At 47.4% G+C, this 23,212-nt stretch overlaps 1 protein-coding gene across 1 annotated transcript in view; it reads right to left on the bottom strand.

The window, feature by feature from the left end:
* Positions 1-23,212, bottom strand: part of MBOAT2 (membrane bound glycerophospholipid O-acyltransferase 2) — a 970,645-nt gene that overhangs the window by 289,901 nt on the left and 657,532 nt on the right. Inside the window, exon 4 of the mRNA XM_086926366.1 lies at positions 15,410-15,505. Within this exon, the coding sequence (XP_086782492.1) occupies positions 15,410-15,505 (96 nt within the window). The remainder of the gene's footprint in view (positions 1-15,409; positions 15,506-23,212) is intronic.

Here is a 23,212-nt window from a genome sequence, read left to right as displayed (position 1 = left end):
CTTCTCCTGTTGGATCCTCCAGTCGGTGGAGAAGTAGCCATAATTCTTTAAGTTCAAAATCCAATTTCTAATCTATTCGATAGGAAACAAAAGGTACAGGGACTCACTGATCTTTACTGTGCGGCAGATGTTAAGGGGCTGGCCCGTCCCGTCCTAAACCGGTCTTGAACGGCCGTAAACGGCCCCGCCTGTCCCGGGCTTAGCCCGGCCTTGGCCCGCGCGCGTGCCCGCGACGGTGTATGCAGATTTTATGCGCCTCCTGGCGTGGATTCCCACTTGGCGGCTTCCGGGTTTCGGCCACAAGGCTGCTGGTAGTTGTAGTCCTTGCCTCGGGTCCCCCCCCCACTGCGGCCGAGCTCTGCAAGAAATGAGCTCTGGCGGCAGGAGGAGACCGGGCGTTATGTCATGGATCAGCGAGCACCAGGGCACAGGAACCTCTTGCGGGAGTGGCAGCAAGAACGGAGCAAACAGCAGGTAACTGATAGCAACTATTAATCAATGCATGTACAGACCCCAGGGTGATCCAGCCTTTCAGATGGACAGGTGGTTGCTGCCAAGTGGTAGTTTCAAGGGAACATTCTATGCGTGCACGCTGGGCCCCAACTTGATGGGTCCCACTGCGCACGCGGTGCGAATATTGAAGACTGCCTTGTAAAGCATGGGGTGGGAAGGCAGGCTCACGAATGCCATGCCGCTCTGGCGATGCGACCAACTAGTTGCTGGATTCGCTCAAAGGGCTTTGATCGGTGGGATCTTATTGGAATCTCCAGGGTGGGGGACTTGTGGAGATCTGGGGATGTGGTCACGTTTGACCAGCTGCAACAGGACTATGAAATTACGTGCTCCGAACACTTTAGGTACCTGCAAATAAGGCATGCCCTACTTGCAAAACTCCCCAGAGTAGAACCGCTCCCTGAATCCTCTCCATTGGAAGACAGAGTGCTAGATCGGGACCTGCCGGAAAAAGCCATAACGCTCATTTATAAAAAGCTGATTAATAACTTGCCGGACCCACTGGACCATCTGAGTGCTAAGTGGGACCATGATGTGGCTGATCTTGATGATAATGAATGGTTAGCGGCGGTGGCTTCTCCTCGTGAGGTGGCCATCTCTTCTAGGTTGCGCTTAGTGCAGCTCAAGATTCTGCATAGATCGTACCTTGCCAGATCAGTCCTGGTCCGAATGGAGTATAGCTCTGTGTAGACTTGCACTCGACGCTGTGGACAGGCAGGCACATTCATACATATGATTTGGAAACTGTTATTCAAAGATATTGGGTGGGAATTGTGGGACTTCTGGAAAGTGTATTGGGCCAAAAAGTGATGGAAATATAAAACTAGCTCTTCTGAACACCTGGGGGCCAACTGACCTTACCGCTAAAGGGCACCTGTGGGTTACCTTGGAAATGATGGTAGCGAAACGTAACATAGTAAGGCAGTGGAAGACCCAGGAACCACCCAGATTAGTGGATTGGTGCATGGTCACTGAGAAAACAATTCATGTGGCAAGAGGGTGCCCCAGAAAAGTGGACACAGATCTGGGATAGCTGGGACACATATAGGGGTGGGATCTACGAACCCCCGTTGTCCAAGGATGATACCATCGCACAACGACTAAGCACACTGCAACTGTAATAAATATGGCCAATGTTGCTCGTGGGAGGTGCACCTCCTCTGGCGCTTTCTTGCACTATCACTACGATAATACGTGGTTGTAATGATTGTTGTCTATGTGTCACACCTGATTTTAATAAAATGATTTAAGAAAAAAAGAAAAAGAGGCCATATGACATGAGATCGGACGCAATAACACTGATGCAAGGATACAGACAGGGCTTAGAGATGGTATGAAGGAATGTGGTTCAAGCAGGCAGCAGATGGCACACGAAAGGGCCTTACTCTCAACATCAGTGAGGTCCACATTTGGCTATGATGATGCAATTTTACTGAAATGGTCGCTTCCATTTAATACCACCAAAAAGTACAATATTGGTGGCATGTGGACTGCATGGTTTGAAACATTCGACTATTTGATCGATGCACTTAAAGAAACAAATGACAAAAGATCATCAAATACTTAAAGAACCTTGCAGGTGACGGAGTGAAAGAAGTGATAGAAAAAATACTACAAGCTGATGAAACATCTTACCGTCAGATTAAGATGGCATTAGGAATCAAGTTCAATCCAATGCCAAACGTAGACCATGAAAGGTGCATTTTTAACCAAGCAAGACAGCTACCTGGCGATACAATGGATGAGTTTGTTGAGAGCCTGTATACACTTTGAAAGCATTACAAATTCAATTAATTCAATGATGAATGCATCTTAGAGTTATTGATAGCTGCCGTTCTGACTTAGTCCGAAGGTGCATGTGGAGAGAAATACTCCGTTTGGTGAAAGTGCTCATGGCTGAAAGAGCAGAGGAACATGCCAATCGACAAGCTGCTGACATGGAAGCTCGAACAACCCAAACCAAATCAGCATTGAGAATGAAAAGTAAACAGAAACACAAACACAAGGTAGAGGCCCACAGAGTGATGTCTCAGAACAAAAGGAAATTGTGTTTCCAATGCAGATTCTCCTTCACCCACAAAGGTAAATGTCCCGCCATTAGACAAACATTCAAAGGCTGCAGGACGGAAAACCATTTTGTAATGGTTTGCAAAGCAAAACAAAACCGAAATGTGTCCCGAAGAGACGAGAAGACGGATGACAAAGTTACAGAAGCATTCTGGACACTAACACAAGGCCAATCGATTAATACAGGGGGAAACAAAACAAAGTTGATAGTTATAAAATTCATCGTCCAACAGTTCATTTACATCATCGTCAAGTGACAATGAGGGAAATTAATTTGCGATGGTGATGTAAGGTCTAGACCGACGTACGCATGTAGGTTTGGTCACTTGCAAGAAAAAACACAAGTATGAAGAGAATTACCACATGAAGCAACAAAGTTCCTTTGGCCATTGTCCTAAAATCACACTCAAGGTGAATAAGTGCCCTACAACTTTCATTATAGACAGTGGTGCATCAATAAACATCATGTCATCAGAAAATTACAACGAACTGTCTCTGTTACCAGGTCTCACGCCATTAAGAGCTAAGGTGTATACCTGGGCAGCTTCTACACCCTTGCGGAGTAAGTGATCCTTTGTAGCAACTATGCGGCATACGAAAATTACAGTGCAAGCACAGATTCATGTACTCCAAAGTACTGTGTTGAGTGCATGCTTATTACGTTTCGGCACTGCTGCTGACATGGGACTGATTTCTCTTAACTACAATTTGAATGCCCTTTCTGAAATAGTGAGTTAATTCTCGAAATTGTTTCATGGACTTGGGAAACTTAAGACCATGAAGGTACAGCTTCACATTAATGAAGATATTCTCCCCATTGCACAGCAACATCATTGCATTGTTTTTCACCTACAAGAAACTAGAAATACTGTTAAGGCATGACATCATTGAGCGCTCTAATGGTCTGACACCGTTTCAGTGAGCATTTGTGTTGATATGGGACAGGCTACAAAGCGATCGAAAGAGACAGACATCCAGGTCCACACATTGCAGACATGATCACACAGCTGAATAGCACCAAAGTTTTCTCTTGCATTGATCTGAACAGATGTTACCATCAACTTGAACTGGAAGCAAACTGTAGGTACAGTATTATTTTTTCAATGCATATAGGTTGGTTCAGATAAAAAAGACTCAGTTTTGGTGTGTTGTCAGCTAAAGAAATCTTTCAATATGTCAATCGTAGAGTAATTCAGCCTATCACACATGCTTTTAACTACAGTGATGATGTATTGGTGTTTGGGGCTACACGAAAGGAACATGACAAAGCACTCACACAAGTACCCATCTGCCTGCTGATGCAGGTCTCGCACTGAATGATGAAAAGTATGAATTTCACAAAAACAGGCAGAAATTCTTTCGCTATTTTTTCTCGGAAAAAGGGGATGACTCCAGACCCCGAAAAGGTACATGTATTGTCTTCTACTTGCCCTCCAGAAGATGTGACCATGCTGCAATCCTTTATGAGCATTACCAGCTACTTCTCCAAGTATATTCATGACTTTGCTACTGTGCATGCCCCTCTAATGGAACTAACAAAGTGAGGTGTTCCATTTGAATAGTTGTCTGAATGTGACTGAAGATTCAAGAAAATAAAACATGCAATTGAAAATGGAGCAGAAATGACTTATTTTGATTCGAAATTGCATACAGAAATTGTATCGGATGCAAGCCCTGTGGGGGTGGGAGCAATCCTTGCCCAACATAACCATCTGATGAGAGCCACATTGGCCTATGCTAGCTAAAGTCTATCTCTGACTGGACCCGCTTATTCCTAACCGGAGAAAAAAAGCTTCGCTGTAGTATGGGCGAGTTAACACTTCCATGTGCTTCTGTGTGGAAAGCATTTCACCATTTTCACAGATCACCAAGGGTTGCTCACCATTTCCGGAAATCTGAAAGCTAAGATGCCCCCTTGCATCCAGAGGTGGGGTTTCATCTGCAGGAGCATTGTGCACAAACCAGGAAACATCAAAACCCCGCAGACTACTTTTCACGAGTGCCGCTACAGATCATAGTGCAACAGCCAAAGCAGCTGAGACCTACATCAATTTCATAGTAAAGTCAAGTGTACCTGCAGCTCCTTCTAGTGAACAAATTCTGACAGCTACCAATACTGACAAAGACATGCCTAAGCTCATGGAAATCCCTGTAACACAATAACGGAGGAAGCATGCTCTAACTCAGGGGTCTCCAAACTGGTCCTGGAGGGCCGGATCCATGCCAGATTTTTGGGATATCCCCATTGAGATACATGTAGTAATTTTAAAAATCTGGCATGGATCTGGCCCTCCAGGACCGGTTTGGAGACCCCTGCTCTAACTCTTACAGATGATCTTCAATACCCGAAATTCAAAAAGTTTCATGAAGAACTTTCTGGTACACATGATGGTGTCATACTACGAGGGCAAAAATAGTCATCCCCAAAAGATGGAGTCAGCAAATGTTTGAACTGTCACATGAAGGACATTGTGGCCTTGATGCAACTAGAAGAGCCTGCAGGGATCAAGTCTGGTTCCCTACTTTTGAGTTGAAAGAGAGCTTAAAGCTTGTCATCTGTGCAACTGCCTGTCTCCCATAATGACTCAGCACCCATTGAACATGTCTGATGTACCTAAGCAAGTTTGGGAGAGATTGCTGTGGATTTCTTCAGACCTCCCTACAACAGAAATCATCTCATGGTAGTTGTTGATTAGTACTCACGTTTTCCTCTTGTGAAGACTCAACAACCACGCATGATAAAATCATCAAAAGGCAGGATGACATTTTCACAACATGGGGTGTTACCTACATTATCAAATCTGATAACGGTCCACCCTTCAATAGCAGAGAGTTCAAAGACTTTCTTAATCATTTGAGCATCAAATATCAGAAAAGTACACCTCTCTGGTCACAGGAAATTGGAGTTGTTGAACGATTAATGAGCACTTCAAAAAGGGTGGTTCAACATGCTGCACTGGAAGGCAGCGACCTCAAGTATGTTATGCATCCAAGCCTTCATGAATAGCTGCGATCTTGCTGCTTGGGAGAGTTCTTGGATCGAAAATACCTCAAGGTGTCACGGACACCTCTCGCAAATGCAAAATGAAGGCCTACGCCAAAAAGCTCTGACACGTTTTAGAGAAACTCCATTTGATGCTGAACCACTGAGAGTTGTGGCAAGCGAAGGACATATTAAAACTGCCCAAAGACCTGGAGAGTCCCTAACCAGGGACGTGTTACACTTTAAGCCTTTGCCTAGAGGTTTGTCAGCTCCAGATCTTGCGAGTGAGGCAAGTCCACCAGAATGCCCAAGTCAAGCATCTGACTCTTTTGCGGAGATGCCAGACGAGGGCCCCCCTCCTCTTTCTGGTACAACTAGATCTGGAAGGCTGGTGCAAGCATCTCCTCATCAAGTAATTGTAATATGTACACTGTACATATTTATTCATACTTTTTATTTAACAAAGGGGGAGATGTCATGTTCTTACATAAACAGATGGGTGTGGCTCCCGTGTGGCGACCGTGCGAACGCGCAGCGGTCACGCGCAGCGGTCACGCGCAGCGGGCGCGCCGATTGTGCGCCGAAGGCGCGCCAAAGGTAAGCCCGTCTGCGCCCGTCCGCGACCGGATCGCGACCAGCGCCAGGACCCCTGGCCCACGAAGACCCCGACCGACCCGCCTGACGTACTCCGCCGCCACCCTCATCGCACTCAACACCGGCCGACTCCCAGAATGCCATCAAGCCACTCCACGACGCACCCACGGACCTTTCAGCTGCCACGCCTGCAAATTCACCTGCATCCGGACCTGCCTCGCACCAGCACCCGCCAAGTCGAACACCAGCAGCACCCACCTCAAGTGCATCCTGCTCAACACCCGCTCCGTCCACAGACACGCCATCGAACTCTGGAACCTCCTAGACGACACAGCCCCTGACGTTGCCTTCCTCACGGAGACCTGGATGAACGCCTCTTCAGCTCCCGACATCGCCATCGCTATCCCAGAGGGCTACAAGATCGTCCGGAGGGACCGCAACGCCAACCAGATGGGAGGAGACATCGCCATCATCCACAGGAACACCATCCATCTCACGACCAGCACCGACAACACCCTGACCACCGCCGAACACCTGCATTTCCAGATCCACACCAGCCCGAACACCACCCTCAGAGGCACCCTGATCTACCGACCCCCTGGACCACGCACACAATTCAGCGAGGACATCGCCGACTTTGTCAGCCCGCATGCCCTCCCCTCCGCTGACTACATCCTCCTGGGGGACCTCAACTTCCATCTGGAGAACAACAACGACCGCAACACCAGCACCCTGCTCGACAACCTCGCCAATCTTGGACTCAAGCAACTGGTGTCCACCCCCACCCACCTCGCCGGACACACACTGGACGCAGTCTTCTCCTCCAGCCCAGACATCGACTTCAGCCACGCCACAGAGCTTCAATGGACGGACCACAGCTGCGTCCACTTCACCTTCAGAAGAACAACGACCCACCACCACCAGCAACAGGCCGCCCGCAGAAGCTGGAACAAGATCACAGCAGACCAGCTCGCCACCTCCCTGAGCCAGCACCCTCCTGCCAGCTCAGCGAACCCCAGCTAGGCCGCCGACAACCTCACGAAGTGGATCAGCAACGGCGCGGACGAGCTCGCCCCGCTGAGGACCCCGCCCAGCAGACCCGGCAGCAAGAAAGCCCCGTGGTTCACCGACGAACTCAAGAGCTCCAAGAAGAACTGCCGAGCCCTCGAGAAAGTCTGGAGAAGGGAACCTACACCGGACAACAGGACCTCCCTCAAGCTTGCCACCCGGAAGCACCACCAGCTGATCCGCGCCGCCAAGAAAACAGCATTCAAGGACCGGTTGGACAACAACGCACACAACTGCAAGGAGCTCTTCAACATCGTGAAAGAGCTCTCCAACCCCAGCGCAGGAAACAACGACATCACCCCATCGCAAGACCTCTGCAACTCCCTCGCTTCATACTTCCACAACAAGATCGCGGACATACACAACAGCTTCAACAACCAACCAACGCACACCATGACCGAACAACCACCCCCCACCACCACCCTCCACGCCTGGACCCCGATCAGCACCGAAGACACCATCCGCACAATGAACTCCATCCACTCCGGTTCACCGACCGACCCCTACCCTCACCACGTCTTCAACAAGGCCGACGCTGTCATCGCACCCCACCTGCGGGACATCATCAACACCTCCTTCGACACCGCCACCTTCCCTGAGAGCTGGAAACACGCCGAACTCAGCGCTCTCCTCAAGAAACCAACAGCGGACCCCACCGAACTCAAGAACTACCGCCCCATCTCGCTCCTCCCGTTTCCAGCCAAAGTCATCGAGAAGACCGTCAACAAGCAGATGGCCGCCTTCCTCGAGACGAACGGATCCCTCGACCCCTCACAGTCCGGCTTCCGAGCCAATCACAGCACCGAGACCGCCCTCATCGCCGCCACCGATGACATCCGAGCCCTGATGGACAATGGAGAAACAGCGGCCCTCATCCTCCTAGACCTCTCCGCGGCATTCGACAGTGTCTGCCACCGCACCCTAGTACAGCGCCTCAGCAACGTCGGAATCCAGGACAAGGCGCTGGAATGGATCATCTCCTTCCTCGACGGAAGAACACAGAGAGTCCGCCTACCACCGTACAAGTCAGAGGCCTCCGAAGTCATCTGCGGCGTCCCTCAAGGGTCATCTCTGAGCCCCACCCTCTTCAACGTCTACATGAGCCCCCTTGCGGCCATCGTACGCAAACACAACCTCAGCATAATCTCCTACGCCGACGACACCCAGCTGATCCTCTCCCTGACCAACGACCCCGCCTCCGCCAGAGCCAACCTGCACGAATGGATGAAAGAGGTAGCCGAGTGGATGACGACCAGCCGCCTTAAACTGAACTCTGACAAGACGGAGGTCCTCATCCTGGGCTCTTCACCCTCCGCCTGGAACGACTCCTGGTGGCCTCCCGCCCTGGGCACCGCACCCAAACCGACAGACCATGCACGCAACCTGGGCTTCATCCTGGACTCCTCCCTCTCCATGACCAGGCAAGTCAACAACGTCTCCTCGGCGTGCTTCAATATCCTACGCATGCTACGGAAGATCTTCTGGTGGATCCCCACCGAGACCAGGAAGACCGTCACCCAGGCCCTCGTCACCAGCCGACTGGACTACGGCAACGCCCTCTACGCCGGTACCACCGCCAAGCTCCAGAAGAGACTCCAGCGGATCCAGAACGCATCAGCCAGACTCATCCTCGACATCCCACGAACCAGCCACATCACCGGACATCTGAGAGACCTTCACTGGCTCCCCGTCAACAAAAGAATCACCTTCCGCCTCCTCACCCACGCACACAAAGCCCTACACGACCAGGGCCCGAGCTACCTCAACAGCCGAATCAACTTCTACGCGCCCCCTCCCCCCCCCCCCCCCCCCCCCGCCAGCGCCTTGAGACCCTACGGGTAGGCAGCGCGCTATATAAGTGTCACTGATTGATTGATTGATTGGCTGATGTGGTTAATAAAGTTTGTGATGCAGTGGGTTCAGTTAACGGTTGCACTCTGAAGAATAAAGGCATGCTCTACAAAGCTCACTGTGTGACATGGTCATTTGAATGCTCCCAGGCTGGAGAGGACGCTACACAGTTCATGGTCCAGTAGCCACCACTGCAGGTCTTTTTCAGTCTCCTCCAAAATCTGGACATATGGGAGCGGTCCCCTTCATACTGGGCCTATTGAGACTCCAGTTCCCACTGTAGAGCCCGCATATGCCACCTCGTCTTCTTGAGCTACAGGATCAAAGAGCCCATCAATACTAGCAGCCTCACAGTCAGCCTCACTGAGTTCCAGGACAGGGGCTGATAGATTGGGATTATAGCTGATTGTACTGGACCCTCTGTTTCGGGGCAAAGGCACAAAGCAGAACCAGGGCCAGAATGGCTCCAATGAAGGGGAGCACGGAGAAGAGTTAGATTTGACTTTGGCACATTGATAGTGAACCTCCAACAATGACAGAAGATTTGGCATAGTCTGGATGTGTTTGACAGCTAACTGTTGCAAGCCTGCTTTCAAAAGTCAGTCATCTAGGTAGAGGAAGACTGGAAGTTCTGATCCGCGAAGGTGTACTGCCATCACTTTCTTTAACACTTGAAGGTTGTTGGTGAGACCAGAGGGGAGCACAGTGAAATTAAAATGCTCCTGTTCCACAATGAACCGTGGGTAGTGCAAATTGACCTGCAGGATGGGAACATCGAAATATAGGTTCATCAGATCTAATTCCACCATCCAGTCTCCAGGGTCGAGGGGAGAAAAGATCTGGGCAAGTGTGAGCATTCTGAATTCGTCCTTTCAGAGAAAAGAGTAGAGAGGGAGCAAGTCTAAAATAGGACGAAGCCCTCTGTGCTTCTTCTGCACCATGAAGTTGTGCGAATAAAAACCTCAACCCACTTCTGGTGTAGGCACCCTCTTGATAGCTCCAAAAGGGTTTGTACTTTCATCCAGAAGGACAGATGGCCTTCCGTCTGTCGGTCCAGGACTGGTGGAAGGTGTGGCGGATTGGCTATGAAGGGTGAGGTGTATCCCTTCTGTACAATCTGCTGGACCGACTGTCCATGTTATGGCATGGCAACCCGGCAAAAAACATTGGGTTCTGCCTCCAACAGGGTGGCTGTGCTTTGCTAAGGGCACACAAAATGAGTTAAGTAGGTGGGGACACATGGGTATCAGTAGGCTGACTTTCTCACTGATCATGACCACAGGGCTGGTGGTTGCCACGGCCTCAGCCACAAAACTACTGGGCATATTGGAGAGGCTGAATTGGATGCCAGTGTGGGGTGCTAAAACTGCCAAAGGAACGGTACAGCAGATGTGGTTGGTGGGACACCACCAATTGGCTCAGGGAGCGTCCTGTGGTTCTCCTCTCTCTGAAATTCTTCAAGCAGAATCTGTCTGGTCCCCAAACAGGCCCGTCCTGTCAAAGGCTATATCCATAAGGGACGGTTAGACATCATATGAAAAACCAGTCAACTGCAGCCAGACCAGACGTCTCGGCAAATGGCAACACTGGTGCCAATGACTTGCCAGATAGTATCCATGGTGTTTAGGTCACAACAAATTGTAAATTAGGCCACTTCACAACCATCCTGTATGTCTTGGGTCAGAGCAGGTCGAATGACTTCTGGGAAACCTGGGAGGACTTGAGCCAACAAATCCCATAGAGTGTGAGAATAGTAGCTCTGCACGCAACTGGCGGTGATGTACCTGAAGGTTTCAAAATGATGGGTCCAGAATTTAACATTTGCGATACAAAAAGGGGGTGGTGATGGACGGAGCATCTGAATCAATCAAACACTCACACCCTGTCTAAAGATCTGCTCCGTCCATCACCACCCCCTTTTGTACCGCTTTTGGCCGCCATAAGTGTGGCAGGGTATGCTCAGACGTGAGTCCCTTGCTCACTTTGCCACTGGATTCAAGCAAGCCGGGCTGAAGACGGCTGGAATGCCAGAAACCGGTCCTCGGAAACTTGTTTCCGATCCAGGGAAGACATGGCTTGGCAGTTCGGGCTGGACTGTTCCCATGAGGCACAGGGTCAGACTGATTTGCATATAGCCATGTCTGAACTGGGGTGGCAGAGTGGGCTAAAGAACGGTGATGGATTAAACCCAGATCTTTTGACTGGGTGTGAGTGTTTGATTGATTGATTCAGATGCTCCGTCCATCACCACCCCCTTTTTGTATTGCAAATGTTAAATTCTGGCAGACGATGAAACAACTACCAAAAAGTTGATTGCTTCAATTGTATACATTTAATTGTTTTGTAAAGCACTGGCTTAATCAATTATCAGAGCTAAGAAATAATTCAGTTTGTGGTATGATGTCAGAACTCATTTCAGAGGGTCACAGAGCAACTAGGAGTTACTGGGTTCAACTGTAGGAGTTGAGGTATTTTACTCCAAATGTCCAACCTACTATGTATCCTGAGCAACTGGGCTAAGTACCCTTTCAGCACTTGACTCCGTGGTAGCGTAGGCTGAGCAGTCCAAGGCTTCACGGGGGAGGTAGACACAAGGGGGTGGACACAGGCTGAAAACTCAAAATCCGCGCACAGCAGTCATAAATGATTGTCCAGTAAAATACTTGCTTTTATGAAAAAGGAGTATTTATATAGCACCACAAAGTAAAACACAACATTCACAAACAATACACACAGTCCCTGAGTTCGGGCTCTGCAGTTAGGTACCCGAGTCTCACCTCCTCAAGCTACAGGTTGTGGTTATTATTCCCCATTCATTATAAGTGACATTTAGGTTAAGGCCCACTAGTTGTCTGAGTATTAGGAGTCCCACACCGACTCAAGTCAAAAGTCTTCCACTGTCAAAGCGCTAATGTGACAAGCAAGTTCCCCTAGGGCCACCTGGTGCAAAATCAGTCTTATTCGCAGCAGCAGTATTATAGCGACCAGAATCTCTAAGCGCACCCCATCAAAAGGGTGCTGAAGCTGCAGCGGCTGTCTCCATTATGTTTTCACATACAAGCCAGACGGGCGGCAGTCGGTTGTCCTGGAGTTCCTCAGACACAATCTAGCAGCAGCAGAGTGGGTCACAACGCACCTCTGAGGTAGGGTATGTACCTTGGGTCCTCTTTCAGGTAGGTGGGATGTGACGATCCTGGTACTAGACCTCAGTCATGGCTCAGGGCCACTAGGGTGACCACTGCAGCCTGCTCCTCCATCAACGGTGTCAACCAAGCCACACTTCCTGCATGGTCCTGGTGGCCTCCTCTGGCATATGGGGTTACCGTTCCTCCTCTGCATATGGGCTCCGACCTGATCAGCACAGCAGCAATCTTCATTGTCCACCCCGCCTAGCATACCGGGTAAACGACTTGATAGTGGACACAGGCTAAGGCCCAACTGGCACAGCAGCAATCTTAACGGTGGTCCCAACCTGGCATACGGAGTAGCCACCATGATTTCATAAATGAGCTATGACCTGATCTGCGCTGCTGCATTCTTCACTAAGGTCCTACCTGGCATACGGGCCGCCGACTGGATATTGCACAGAGGCGATGATCTGTTTGATGTAACAGTCATGGCTCACTTCACGGCAGCTGTCCTCTAGCAAATAGGGGTAGCCAATTTTCCCTGTGAACAAGCAACCACCCGATCAGGACAGCAGCCGCCTCCTCACACCCCACAACAGGGATCCACTCTAGAATTTCCCACTGGACCTCGCACCCTCCAACACTTTCCCTTTTACTCACGGAGCACATTGGTCTTGCAAGGCAGGCGCTGGTGCTCTAGGCTCCAGGGGCAGGTGGTTTTGAATTCCCTGGATGATGTCCCCTCACCCAGAAACTAGCAGGTTTTGTCCACAGTCCTGGTCACAGGCAAAGTCTTGCAGAGCTTCTCCTCCTCGCACAGCTGGAGTGGCTGCTCAACAGATGCCAATTTTGGGGGTCTCAAGCTCCCTTCGTACCACAGCCCATTTGCACACACCAAATGTGTCTGAGTCTTTGAAGTTTATGTTGGGGGGTCTGCTTTCTTTTGAGGGGCCCTTTCATCTGTTCTCTCTTCCTCTAGAAAACAGACTGCCACAGAAGGAGGGACTAATTCTGACAGTCCCACAACAGAGGCCATGGGAGTGATTAGAATTTCACACCTGAATTGTCAGCCACATGGGACTACGGATACAGGTTTGGTAGCCAGTGGAGCGATAACCTGGAATATGTTCTTGCCAGGGTAGAGAATAAGATCAATGGCTAGGCAGCCATGATGTTGTGGTAATGCAAACCACAAGGAGCTGGATGTCTATTTGGCAATGATTTGATTGGCTTTGGATGACCCATCTAGTCCGAAAAGACAGCAATCCGTGAGACAGGCCTGTGTCATGGCGCACACACACATGATCCGTGCTCACCTTAGACAACAAAAATCAGCATTAGGAATCCAGACATTGGTACATTTTGTGCAATCAGGGCTGGTGGTGCACGTCCATCACCATGTGTGGGACCGTTCCATCCCACCATATATGTTTTATATAAAGAATAGCTACTGCTGTAATGGGAACATACCATTTAAATAATTTACATGAATTCAAACAAAAGCCTATGCTCTTATTCAAATAGTTATTTTTCACAGTGTTTGTTATGCTAACAGAGAACTGTAAAACAATGTACTCCCATTAATGTGGCACTGCAGGTCTTTGAATCAAAGTTGCTGTAAACGTCTTTTTGTACATCCATTGAAAGGTAACTGAAAAGCAGTCTCATAATCTTCAACCCGTATATAAAATGCATGGTCTCCCATCTTTTTTGGTGCAAGGCTTGCTCCCAGAGCAAATGGCTTCTTACAGACTTGGCGTACATACCACTGCTTTCCAAATGGCAAATCTTAACTTCAGCGGCTGATTGAGAAGAGAATGCACATAACTTTCAGCAATACTCTTGTGCATACGTATATTAAGCCAGCAGACCGCTGCTTATTTAGAGGTTCCCCGAATTATGAGAAAATTCTACAGGTAAATTCCTTTGGTGAGGCACCAGTTACAACGATAAGTGCTGGAAAATGTGTTCAAGAACTTACTGCAAAGTGTTCTGGGTTAAGTAAGCGGAGTACACAAGAAATTGGCATGGGACGTTTAACTGCACATATGGTATATTTATGGGAAGGAAATGATGAATCTATGCATCGTTAATTACATTTAAATTCTAGCTTAGGAGCAGAGTCAAGATGGCGGAGAAGGATGCAGTTCTCCTCTGCATGGGCCCGCTAAGAAAAGCTATCTTCCTGGTCAATATCGACACCCCCATAGAAGGTGTGAAGAATACAGGAAGACAGTGATGAACCCCAAATGGCACTATACATAGTGCATATGTGCAGTAGTAAACTGTATGGTCACTGCCCACTCACTGATCTATTTACCTCTATGAATTCTTATTTTCTTCACGATTCCATATTTATCTTGGCAATTGTGGTTTTTTCAGTTGAGGACTCCAGTGTGGAGTGATTTGCATAAAATACTCAGTGGCATTTCTGTAACAAAATCAAGTCCTCACATCATTTCATGTGACAATGCTGCCTCAGTGTGAGTGTTGATCCCCAGTGAGACCACTGTGTTCTGGGAAACACTGAATTTGACATTACATACATTTAAGAACATTGGAATGTTGAGCGCTCCATTGAAGACAATGGAGTGCTCCAGGCTTCTAATAACCAGTAGAAGCCGGAGAATCAACATTTCAATGTTTGTTCACATCTGTTGCTGTGAACAAAGGCTTCACGAAGCCCAGAAGATTTCCCACCCCCTCCTGCTCCATGAGGCCTTTGTTTTACTTTTTAGAATATTATGCCCTGTAATGGTGGAATGTTCTAATAGCCTTAGAGCCCTCGGTAAAGGGCTCTACAGGCGACTAAAGGCCTGCTTCCTTGTTAAAAGACCTGGGCTTCGGCTCAGGCCTTCAACGCTGGAGCTGGCCTTTAATGGGCGGTAAAGCCCGCTACATCGGGCTCTATGGCTATAGTATTTATTACATGAGTTACATAAATCTGTGTGGCTTACCTAAAATGCTGGACCTGTGAACTTTGCAAGTATTGTCAAATGTGCATATGGAGTTTAAGTGCCTATGTAAGGCCAATGGGTAAATCATTTTGATACTCAAGTATAACGAATACAAATCTCCAAAATATGAAGCTAGTAATCTAAATAACACTTTTTGCCATTGGTTTTCTCCACATCCCCCCCCCCCCCCAGTAGCAGGCCAGATAAAAGAAGGATGACATTAGAACATAAATAGACATATTTCTTACCCAGAAAAATCGGCTGAATACTGTCCATAATCCGATATATATACTCTTGTAATTTGGCACAATGTGAGGTATCCCAAAGCAAAAATAAAGCAGAATCTGAAATGAAAATGAATTTACAATTATTATTATTATAGGGAGCCAATAAAGTGACATATGCTGTAGATTTCTGTTTTCCTCTCTCACCTGCTAAACATTACACTTTTTGTTCTACGCTGGCCAAAAAACATAAAAAGTCTCCGTTCGCTTTTAAATGTGAGGTGGAGAGATACAGTGGACCATCCTATTCTGAGCCACGGCGCATCTTTAAGTGCGTACGTGTGTGCAGTCCGGGACAGTGCAACATATTAAAACATATCAAACCAATGTCAGCACTGGGAACTGCCCCTTAGTAAAAGCAGACACGATTTGAAACCACTGGGCCACCTTTCACTAGAGGCAAAGACCCAGCCTCCATTTCAAAGGTTGTCGGGGCAGGAATCCCCTGAAGGCAGGTTCAGTAAGTGAGGGCACGTGCCTGCAGGTTGATATCTGGGGGAGGGGACACTGGGACCCTGTGCCCTCCACACACATGGGATGCTCTCAGATGAGAGCACTGACAATCAGTGGTTCTCCTGACAGACTCTTTGCCTCTGCCCCATCATCTGTAATATGGTGCAGGAGCAAAGGATTCCCTAATGTAAAATAGGTGACGCCTCCATATAAATGTTTTAGCAAACAACAACAGGTAATATTCATAGGCATTTATATAAAACATGCATAGCAATTGCAGAAAGAAGGAAACAAAGAGACATGAATGGTTAAAGTAAAAATGTACAAAGCAGTCTCTATTTATGAAAACATGAATACAGATAGTGTGTCAGCACTATTTACATTACACATAGGTGTAACCCATACAATCTTAAGCACATAAGTGCTCGTGTGGGAGATGAAAGGCGCAAGTGACACGTGAGATGAATAATATAAATGAAGGCATGTGTTGTCAGGATTGCACCAGCACACATTTAGCACTAACAAGATGCATATTACAAAAGGGACTATTAAAGTATCCGTAGCCTATTCTGTAATATTGTAGTGACTGTGCCTCAGGTGTGCAAAGACCACCTTTTGAACCTCTGAGGCACTATGTACACTATAGCCCCAAGTCGCTTGCCTCAGGTAAGTCCGAACCAGCAGCTTCAAACCGCCAGTGCTCATTTCACTAATGTTTTGTTGTTCCTAGGGCAGGTCTGAGTTTGCAACTGTAGTAGAGACAAGGTTTTGTCTGTGATAGGGTGCCCTGCCCTAGCCTGTGCACCCAGTTAAAGATGCGCCGCAGAGTCAGACTGCACAATTCTCATACAGCCCCAGACGCTTCAGCCACAAGGTTCCTGGATTCTGAATGACTCTATAGTAAGTTGGCCAGAACATATTACATTCACTTTAATTGATAAAACTGTTTATACAGTGATTTTGCCGTTTTTAAACATCAATAACAAAAATAAATAAACCACTTTGACCCGTATGTCTTATATATGTTTGGTTGTAAGGCTATCATTTTGTTTTTAACTTAGGCAAAAAAAAAAAAGACAAAATGAGAACCAAATTTACATTTCAATATTCATGGTCTTTTACATTTATCAGCATCCTCAGCATAACGCGTATAACATCTACGTAATTTTCTATACAGCCATACAGTTCTAAACAATGTCGCAGACTGTATATTTCCCAGGATTTTCTCTGGCAAACTTGTCTCCACTGCACAGTGCTGTCACCCATACAGGGGTTTACCAATGCTCATGAAAAAATACTAATTAAATACAATACTGACATTCTTTCGCACGCTTAAGGTATCTCTCTAGTTTTTTCGAATCCGTGCACTGCTTCAATGTTATCATTAGATACAAGTGCATCTGTTTCTGACAAGTTATGTTTTAATTCCATGTACTCCGACTTTGCCCCTCTTATCACAGAGATTACTTCGGTCAAAGCCAGCAAGAGAGGTCATGTCAACCTTATGACATACAGAAGGCGGCCTGGCCTTGGCTTCACGTGCAGGAACAACCATGCAAGGTGTTAGGGGAGGAAAGCCAGTACATGCCTGGGCGGAAGTTAAACTCTCATTATGTTGAGTGTCAACGTTGGAACGAGCACTTTTTTGGGATAAGGATGGATAGGTTTTCTATATTCCGACAGAAATGTAAGGAGAAAAAAACAGGAGGAGCTGGTTAGACTGTTGTGAAGAGCCCACACTTTGTGAAAACACATATTACCTAACAATTGTAAAAGGTGGCAGCTGCATTTGTTAAAAATCCTTCACCCCCAATCATTTTGATTGGAGAGTGATAGGATGTCAAAGTAGTGCTTGTTTTTTAACACGAGTTTCTGTAGAACATGTTGGTGGTACTACACTGATGTTTCCTGTAAAATAAAGTGAATGCTAGACAATGTTATTCAATAAAGAACTGCCTCAAAGTTTCAAGATTTGACAACCTACGACCTACTGGGACATTTCATGCACATGTGAGAAATGTTACAGGCTATGGAGGCAAATTCAGCAACCCTTTGTCAATTTAAATTTCATGACACACTGATGCAGTTTCAAACGTCGAAGAATACATATGACTTACGCCCATCATCTCAATGCCCCTCGGCCGATAGGACAGACAAGGTGCACTGTCCTGGTCTGTTCTGCATTTTTAACTGAGTTCCAAGGTGCATACAGGGATAATGCCCCCTTTCACAATGAATATGGTGCCCTCAGTGAAGTCACCTGGCTGTGTGTCCCCTTTTCACAATGCAGGCTACAACGCAGCCGGCAATCCAAGGGAGTACAGAGATCCCTCCATAGGCAGGTGCAGGGGATGTTTGGGCGGTCCAAAGACATCCTTTTCCCACTTCCAAAGGGTGCCCTTGTGGGACGCACTCTTCATGCACCACCTTTATGTGGTGGAGAGTTAGCGCACCCCCACCCTGCGTCTTTGCCTCTGCACCTGCGTCTATAATACAGCTGAAGAATAAAGGAAAAGTATTTCCTTATTTGCATGGGACAATGCCCTCATGCAAATGAAAGAACACCCCCTTGAGATCCCATCAAGTGTAATCTGTATTACAGTAGGGGCTGCGCAAGTGTCACTTTCCGCGGCTCATTGCGTAACGTAAAGGTGCCCTGGAACACAAAAAGTAGGTGCACACGGCCACTGCGTCCTGGAGAACTTTTGATACTACGAACCCTGGGCTTGTTCTTTGGCATGAGCCCATACTTTGCCAAACATCATGAAGCTGAAAACGATAATACAGTGATCTGAACAGAATTTAATATTCATGCGCCCCTCTTCATGTACACTGGATTGTTGATTTCCAGGTTGTTTTCAGTAAAGCAGTTTTTCAGCCGACTTTAAAGTTTGTGAGTATATTCCAACAGTTTTTGCTTCTCTGCTCTTTAGTGTTCTCTGACATGTTGTCAACTAGGCTTTCAAATGTGTCCCTAAAGTCAATAGCATCCGCCGGTACATATTACAAACTCTTCTGCACATGCCGAGGGTAAGCAGCAACAAAGTGTTTCTTCATGCATGTAACCTGAATCACAAACAATCTGTATTCTGAACACAGACAACAGAGCACCTGAAGGTCTCCTCAGAGGAAAGGCATGTTCTCTATAACAGTTCACATCAAGAGAACAAATGACCCACGTCATATTAGGTACCTATGGCCAATCCCTGCTTTTTTGAGCTACACTTAAAACATTGGTGCTTTGCAGACCAGTCCGTGGTAGGTACACACATCTGGAAAATTCTCCTGTAGCAAAAGAAGCACAGAGGATTGGGACTTTACTCCTCTTCCGCAACTAAGGCAACAGTGGCAGTGTGGTACAGAGAGGTGGTTCATTTGGGTCGCTTCACATTTCTCTCTCCTTCCATCCCAGACTTGGCCAATCTGGTCTTCTCCTCCGCTACGGCAGAGAAAAGCACTTGATGATTGGACAGGCCATAGATGCACAAGCGTGGAGAATGTGATTGGAAGATAAAGGACTTAACTCATAAAAATAGATCCAAAGACACTAGGATATCCCAGAGACAGAAATGTTCTATTATTAACACATCAGGCACTGGGTGATGCACACCACCATTAGACCTTATGCCAGTCGGCCTTTCATTTGATTTGAGAGGTGGTTACCAATCAAAGAAGGAGACAAGAAACTAATATCAAACATACAGCTTCCTCCTACACACAAAGACCCAGAGAAAAAAACCCAGGATGAAAAATGTGGGAAAAGGAGCTGAGAAGCTCCATAACAAAGCAGGAATGGTCGGAGGTTTATTTCAGGGTTAGCACCAGATCTAGAAGTGCAACTCGGAGAGAAGTAATCACTAAGATAGCTTTGTAATGATATCATATGCCTTCCATACTACACAATTGGGACTTGATAGATGGATCAGACACATGCTGCAGGGGTTGCAGGAGCACCTGCACTCTGGGGAACCTGTTATGGCATTGACCAAATCTGGAGGGCTTCTGGGAAGGGGTACTGGATGCACTAGATAAACTGTTAGAAACATAAGTACCTAACATTGGCAGTATATGTGCTTTTGGTGATGACAAATGACCTACCCATTACAATCTCACAGGAGGAAAAAGACGTCATTAGCACTATGTGCGGTGTAGACAGAACATCACTGGACTAGACTGAACCAGACCGGGCAAACCACTTTGCCCTCCTGCTTAGCATCCTACCAACAAGCCAAAGTAAACAGAAAAGAGAAGACAATCTGACTGGTCAGTCAGCCATTGTTAGAATGGCGAACCCCTCGTATAGACCTAAATAAATGTTTTCAGTACACATACTGTGAGGGGATTGCTGCGGAAGATATCAAATCATATTATCATGCGTTCCATCTTCTAATAATTAATGACTGGTGGTATGACATCCAGGAAGACCATGCTTATCCGTCAGAAAAATGGGCCATGGGAGACACCCCTGTTATTTCTAGCTTATATGGCACAGACGCTAGTTTTCCGGCAACAACGGTGGTTCTTTATTTATGGCATTCCTCCCTCCAGCAGATGGAGTGGTGGGACAGGTTGATTTATTTATTTATGGATTTTGTAAAGCGCGCGGCTACCCCCAACGGGGGTGTCCCGGCGCTAAAACTGTCAGCAGGAGGAGAAGGAGCAGTCTAGATAGATGAAAATAGCCACGTTTTCAGGCGTCTGCGGAACAGAGCTTCGGATGGGGCAAATCTGAGGTCGATCGGTAAGCTGTTCCAATGTTTGGCAGCAAGAACAGCAAAGGCACTGCCACCCATTCTTGTGCGACGGAATCTTGGCACAAGCATGAGACGCAAGTTGTTAGAGCGAAGGTCTCTGACTGAGTGGGACAGTCTCAATCTCTTTCTTAAATAATCTGGGCCAGTTCCGTTCAGAGCTCGAAAAGCAAGAATAAGCGTTTTAAACTTAATACGGTTGGCTATAGGGAGCCAATGGAGTTCTTTGCGAAACGCTGAGATAGGGTGTCTATATGGGATATTGCCAATCAGTCTTGCTGCAGCATTTTGAACTACTTGCAGGCGTTCAATTTGGTATAGAGGGCCCCAGCATATAGACTGTTGGCATAATCCAGGTGGGAGGTAATGAAGGCCTGGGTGACTGTTCTGCGTGCCTCCATTGGCAAAAATGGAAAGATCTTTCTCATCATTTTTAATTTACCAAAGCAGGCCGCAGTAACCTTGTTGATTTGAGGGCTGCAGGAGAGCGTATCATCGAATATAAACCCCAAATTGCGGGCAGAGTGAACCGGGGTTGGGGGGGGGTTGAGTACCGTTGGCCACCATAATGAGGGTGGGATGGTCATTTTTTGATTAAAGAACAAAACCTCTGTCTTGTCGGTGTTAAGTCGCAGATGGTTCGAGGACATCCAAGAACAGATTTCGCCAAGACAATGGCGGAAACTAGAGAGGCTGGAGTCAGAGTGATCTCTAAAGGAAAATATCAGCTGTGTATCATCAGCATAAGAGATCACTCTGACTCCGCATGCCTCCACTACCTTGGCCAGCGGGGCCAGGTAGACATTGAAAAACAGAGGACTCAACGCTGAGCCTTGTGGGACTCCACGTACAAGAGGTTTGCATCCTGATTTAAACGGTCTGAGAAGAACCCTCTGTAATCGTCCTTGGAGAAAGGAACTGATCCACGCCAGGGCAGTGCCGCTCAGTCCAATCTGCTCCAGTCTGTCTAGAAGGATTTTGTGGGACACCGTATCGAATGCGGCGGATAGGTCGAGGAGGACCAACATGGCCTCCTCGCCCTTATCCACACACTCTCGCACGGTCTCCGATACCTCTAGCAGTGCAGTCTCCGTACTGAATCCAGTACGGAAGCCGGACTGGGAGTCATGCAGAAGGGAGTTGGTCTCGAGGTATTCTGCAAGTTGTAATTGGACTGCCTTCTCCAAGACCTTCGCGGGTTTCGGAAGGAGGGAAATGGGCCGATAATTACTGAATTGCGAGGGGTCAGCATCCGATTTCTTTAGGATAGGCACAAGCAGAGCTTCCTTCCAGGCAGAGGGGAATTGACCGAGTTGTAAAGAGGCGTTCCAAATGGAAGTGAGTGGCTCTAACAATAAAGTAGTCAGTTCACTCATGATTTTAGGGGGAACCGGGTCCAAAGGGGAGCCGGATTTGCACTGTAAAAGTAATTTAAGTGCAAGGTTAGGAGTGAGATCCTTAAATGCCACTAGTGTAGGAGCAGTATCATGGTTGTTTGAGACCGGGGAAAGGGAAAGGTCAGATGCTCCAACTGGAGGAAAGGAGGATGCAATTTTTTCAATTTTTTCTTGAAAGAAATCTGATAGGCCATTGCAAAGAGACTGGTTGGCAAGATTGTTAGGTGTCATAGCAGGGGGTTTTACAAAGTCTTTAACAATTTTAAACAGTGTCTTTGCCGAATTGTCTGCATCTTTAATTTGTGAGGCAAAAAACTCTCTCATGGCAGATTTTTTTAGTTTAGTAAATTTCTTAAGGGCCGTTCTGTAGATAGTTTTTGCCTCAGTATCATATGTTAGTCTCCAGCTGCGTTCTAATTTTTTGCAGTGACTTTTTTCTTTACGCAGAGCAGCTGAAAACCAAGGAGCAGAGGGCGGGATCTTGCAGATGAAACAGGTAGAAGTGGGGCAATTTCATCAACCGCAGCCGATAAGGTCGTATTAAACTTGGTGACACAGGCATCGATATTTTCTAGTTGAGACTCCAAAGGGCAACTGAATATCGGCTCTAGGGCGGTAAAAGTAACCTTGTGCCATTTTCTTCTATAGTCTGTTCCCAGTTCCACCGGGGTAGATACCTGAGGAAGTGGAATGTCGACCGCGAGCAGGAAATGATCGGACCATGTGAGGGGAAGGGAGGGATGAGTGATGGTCCCTGGAAGGTTGGAAAAAATAAGGTCCAATGTATGGCCCGCCACGTGCGTCGGACCGTTGATTAGTTGCGTCAGGCTCAGGCTCTGAAGAGAATCGAGGAAACGAGTGGCTTGGGTGCAGGTGGGATCGTCAACATGAAGGAGTGGATGCCTCTGTGGAGGGGTCGCATGCTTTCACAGGTGGCAGCACTAGAGGGAGTAAGGAAGTGAGATCTAAGTGGGATCTAATTGGGATCTCTACCCTGGGACATGTCATGCGCAATACTGTGTTGAAGTCGTTTCAGACTCTACAAACAGAATATCAGCTGCAGCATAGCCAGTTTCATAGATACCTTCAGTTTGGCCATGCGCTGAACCCCTACATTACTGCTCTGTCTGACCTCCCCAAATTTAACCTGTTAGAGGGGAAGCACC

The sequence above is a fragment of the Lissotriton vulgaris genome, chromosome 6 (assembly GCF_964263255.1).
Source record: "Lissotriton vulgaris chromosome 6, aLisVul1.2, whole genome shotgun sequence".
Taxonomy (NCBI): domain Eukaryota; kingdom Metazoa; phylum Chordata; class Amphibia; order Caudata; family Salamandridae; genus Lissotriton; species Lissotriton vulgaris.
The sequence above is the reverse complement of the archived record's forward strand: the minus strand, read 5'-3'. Positions and strand labels throughout refer to the sequence as shown.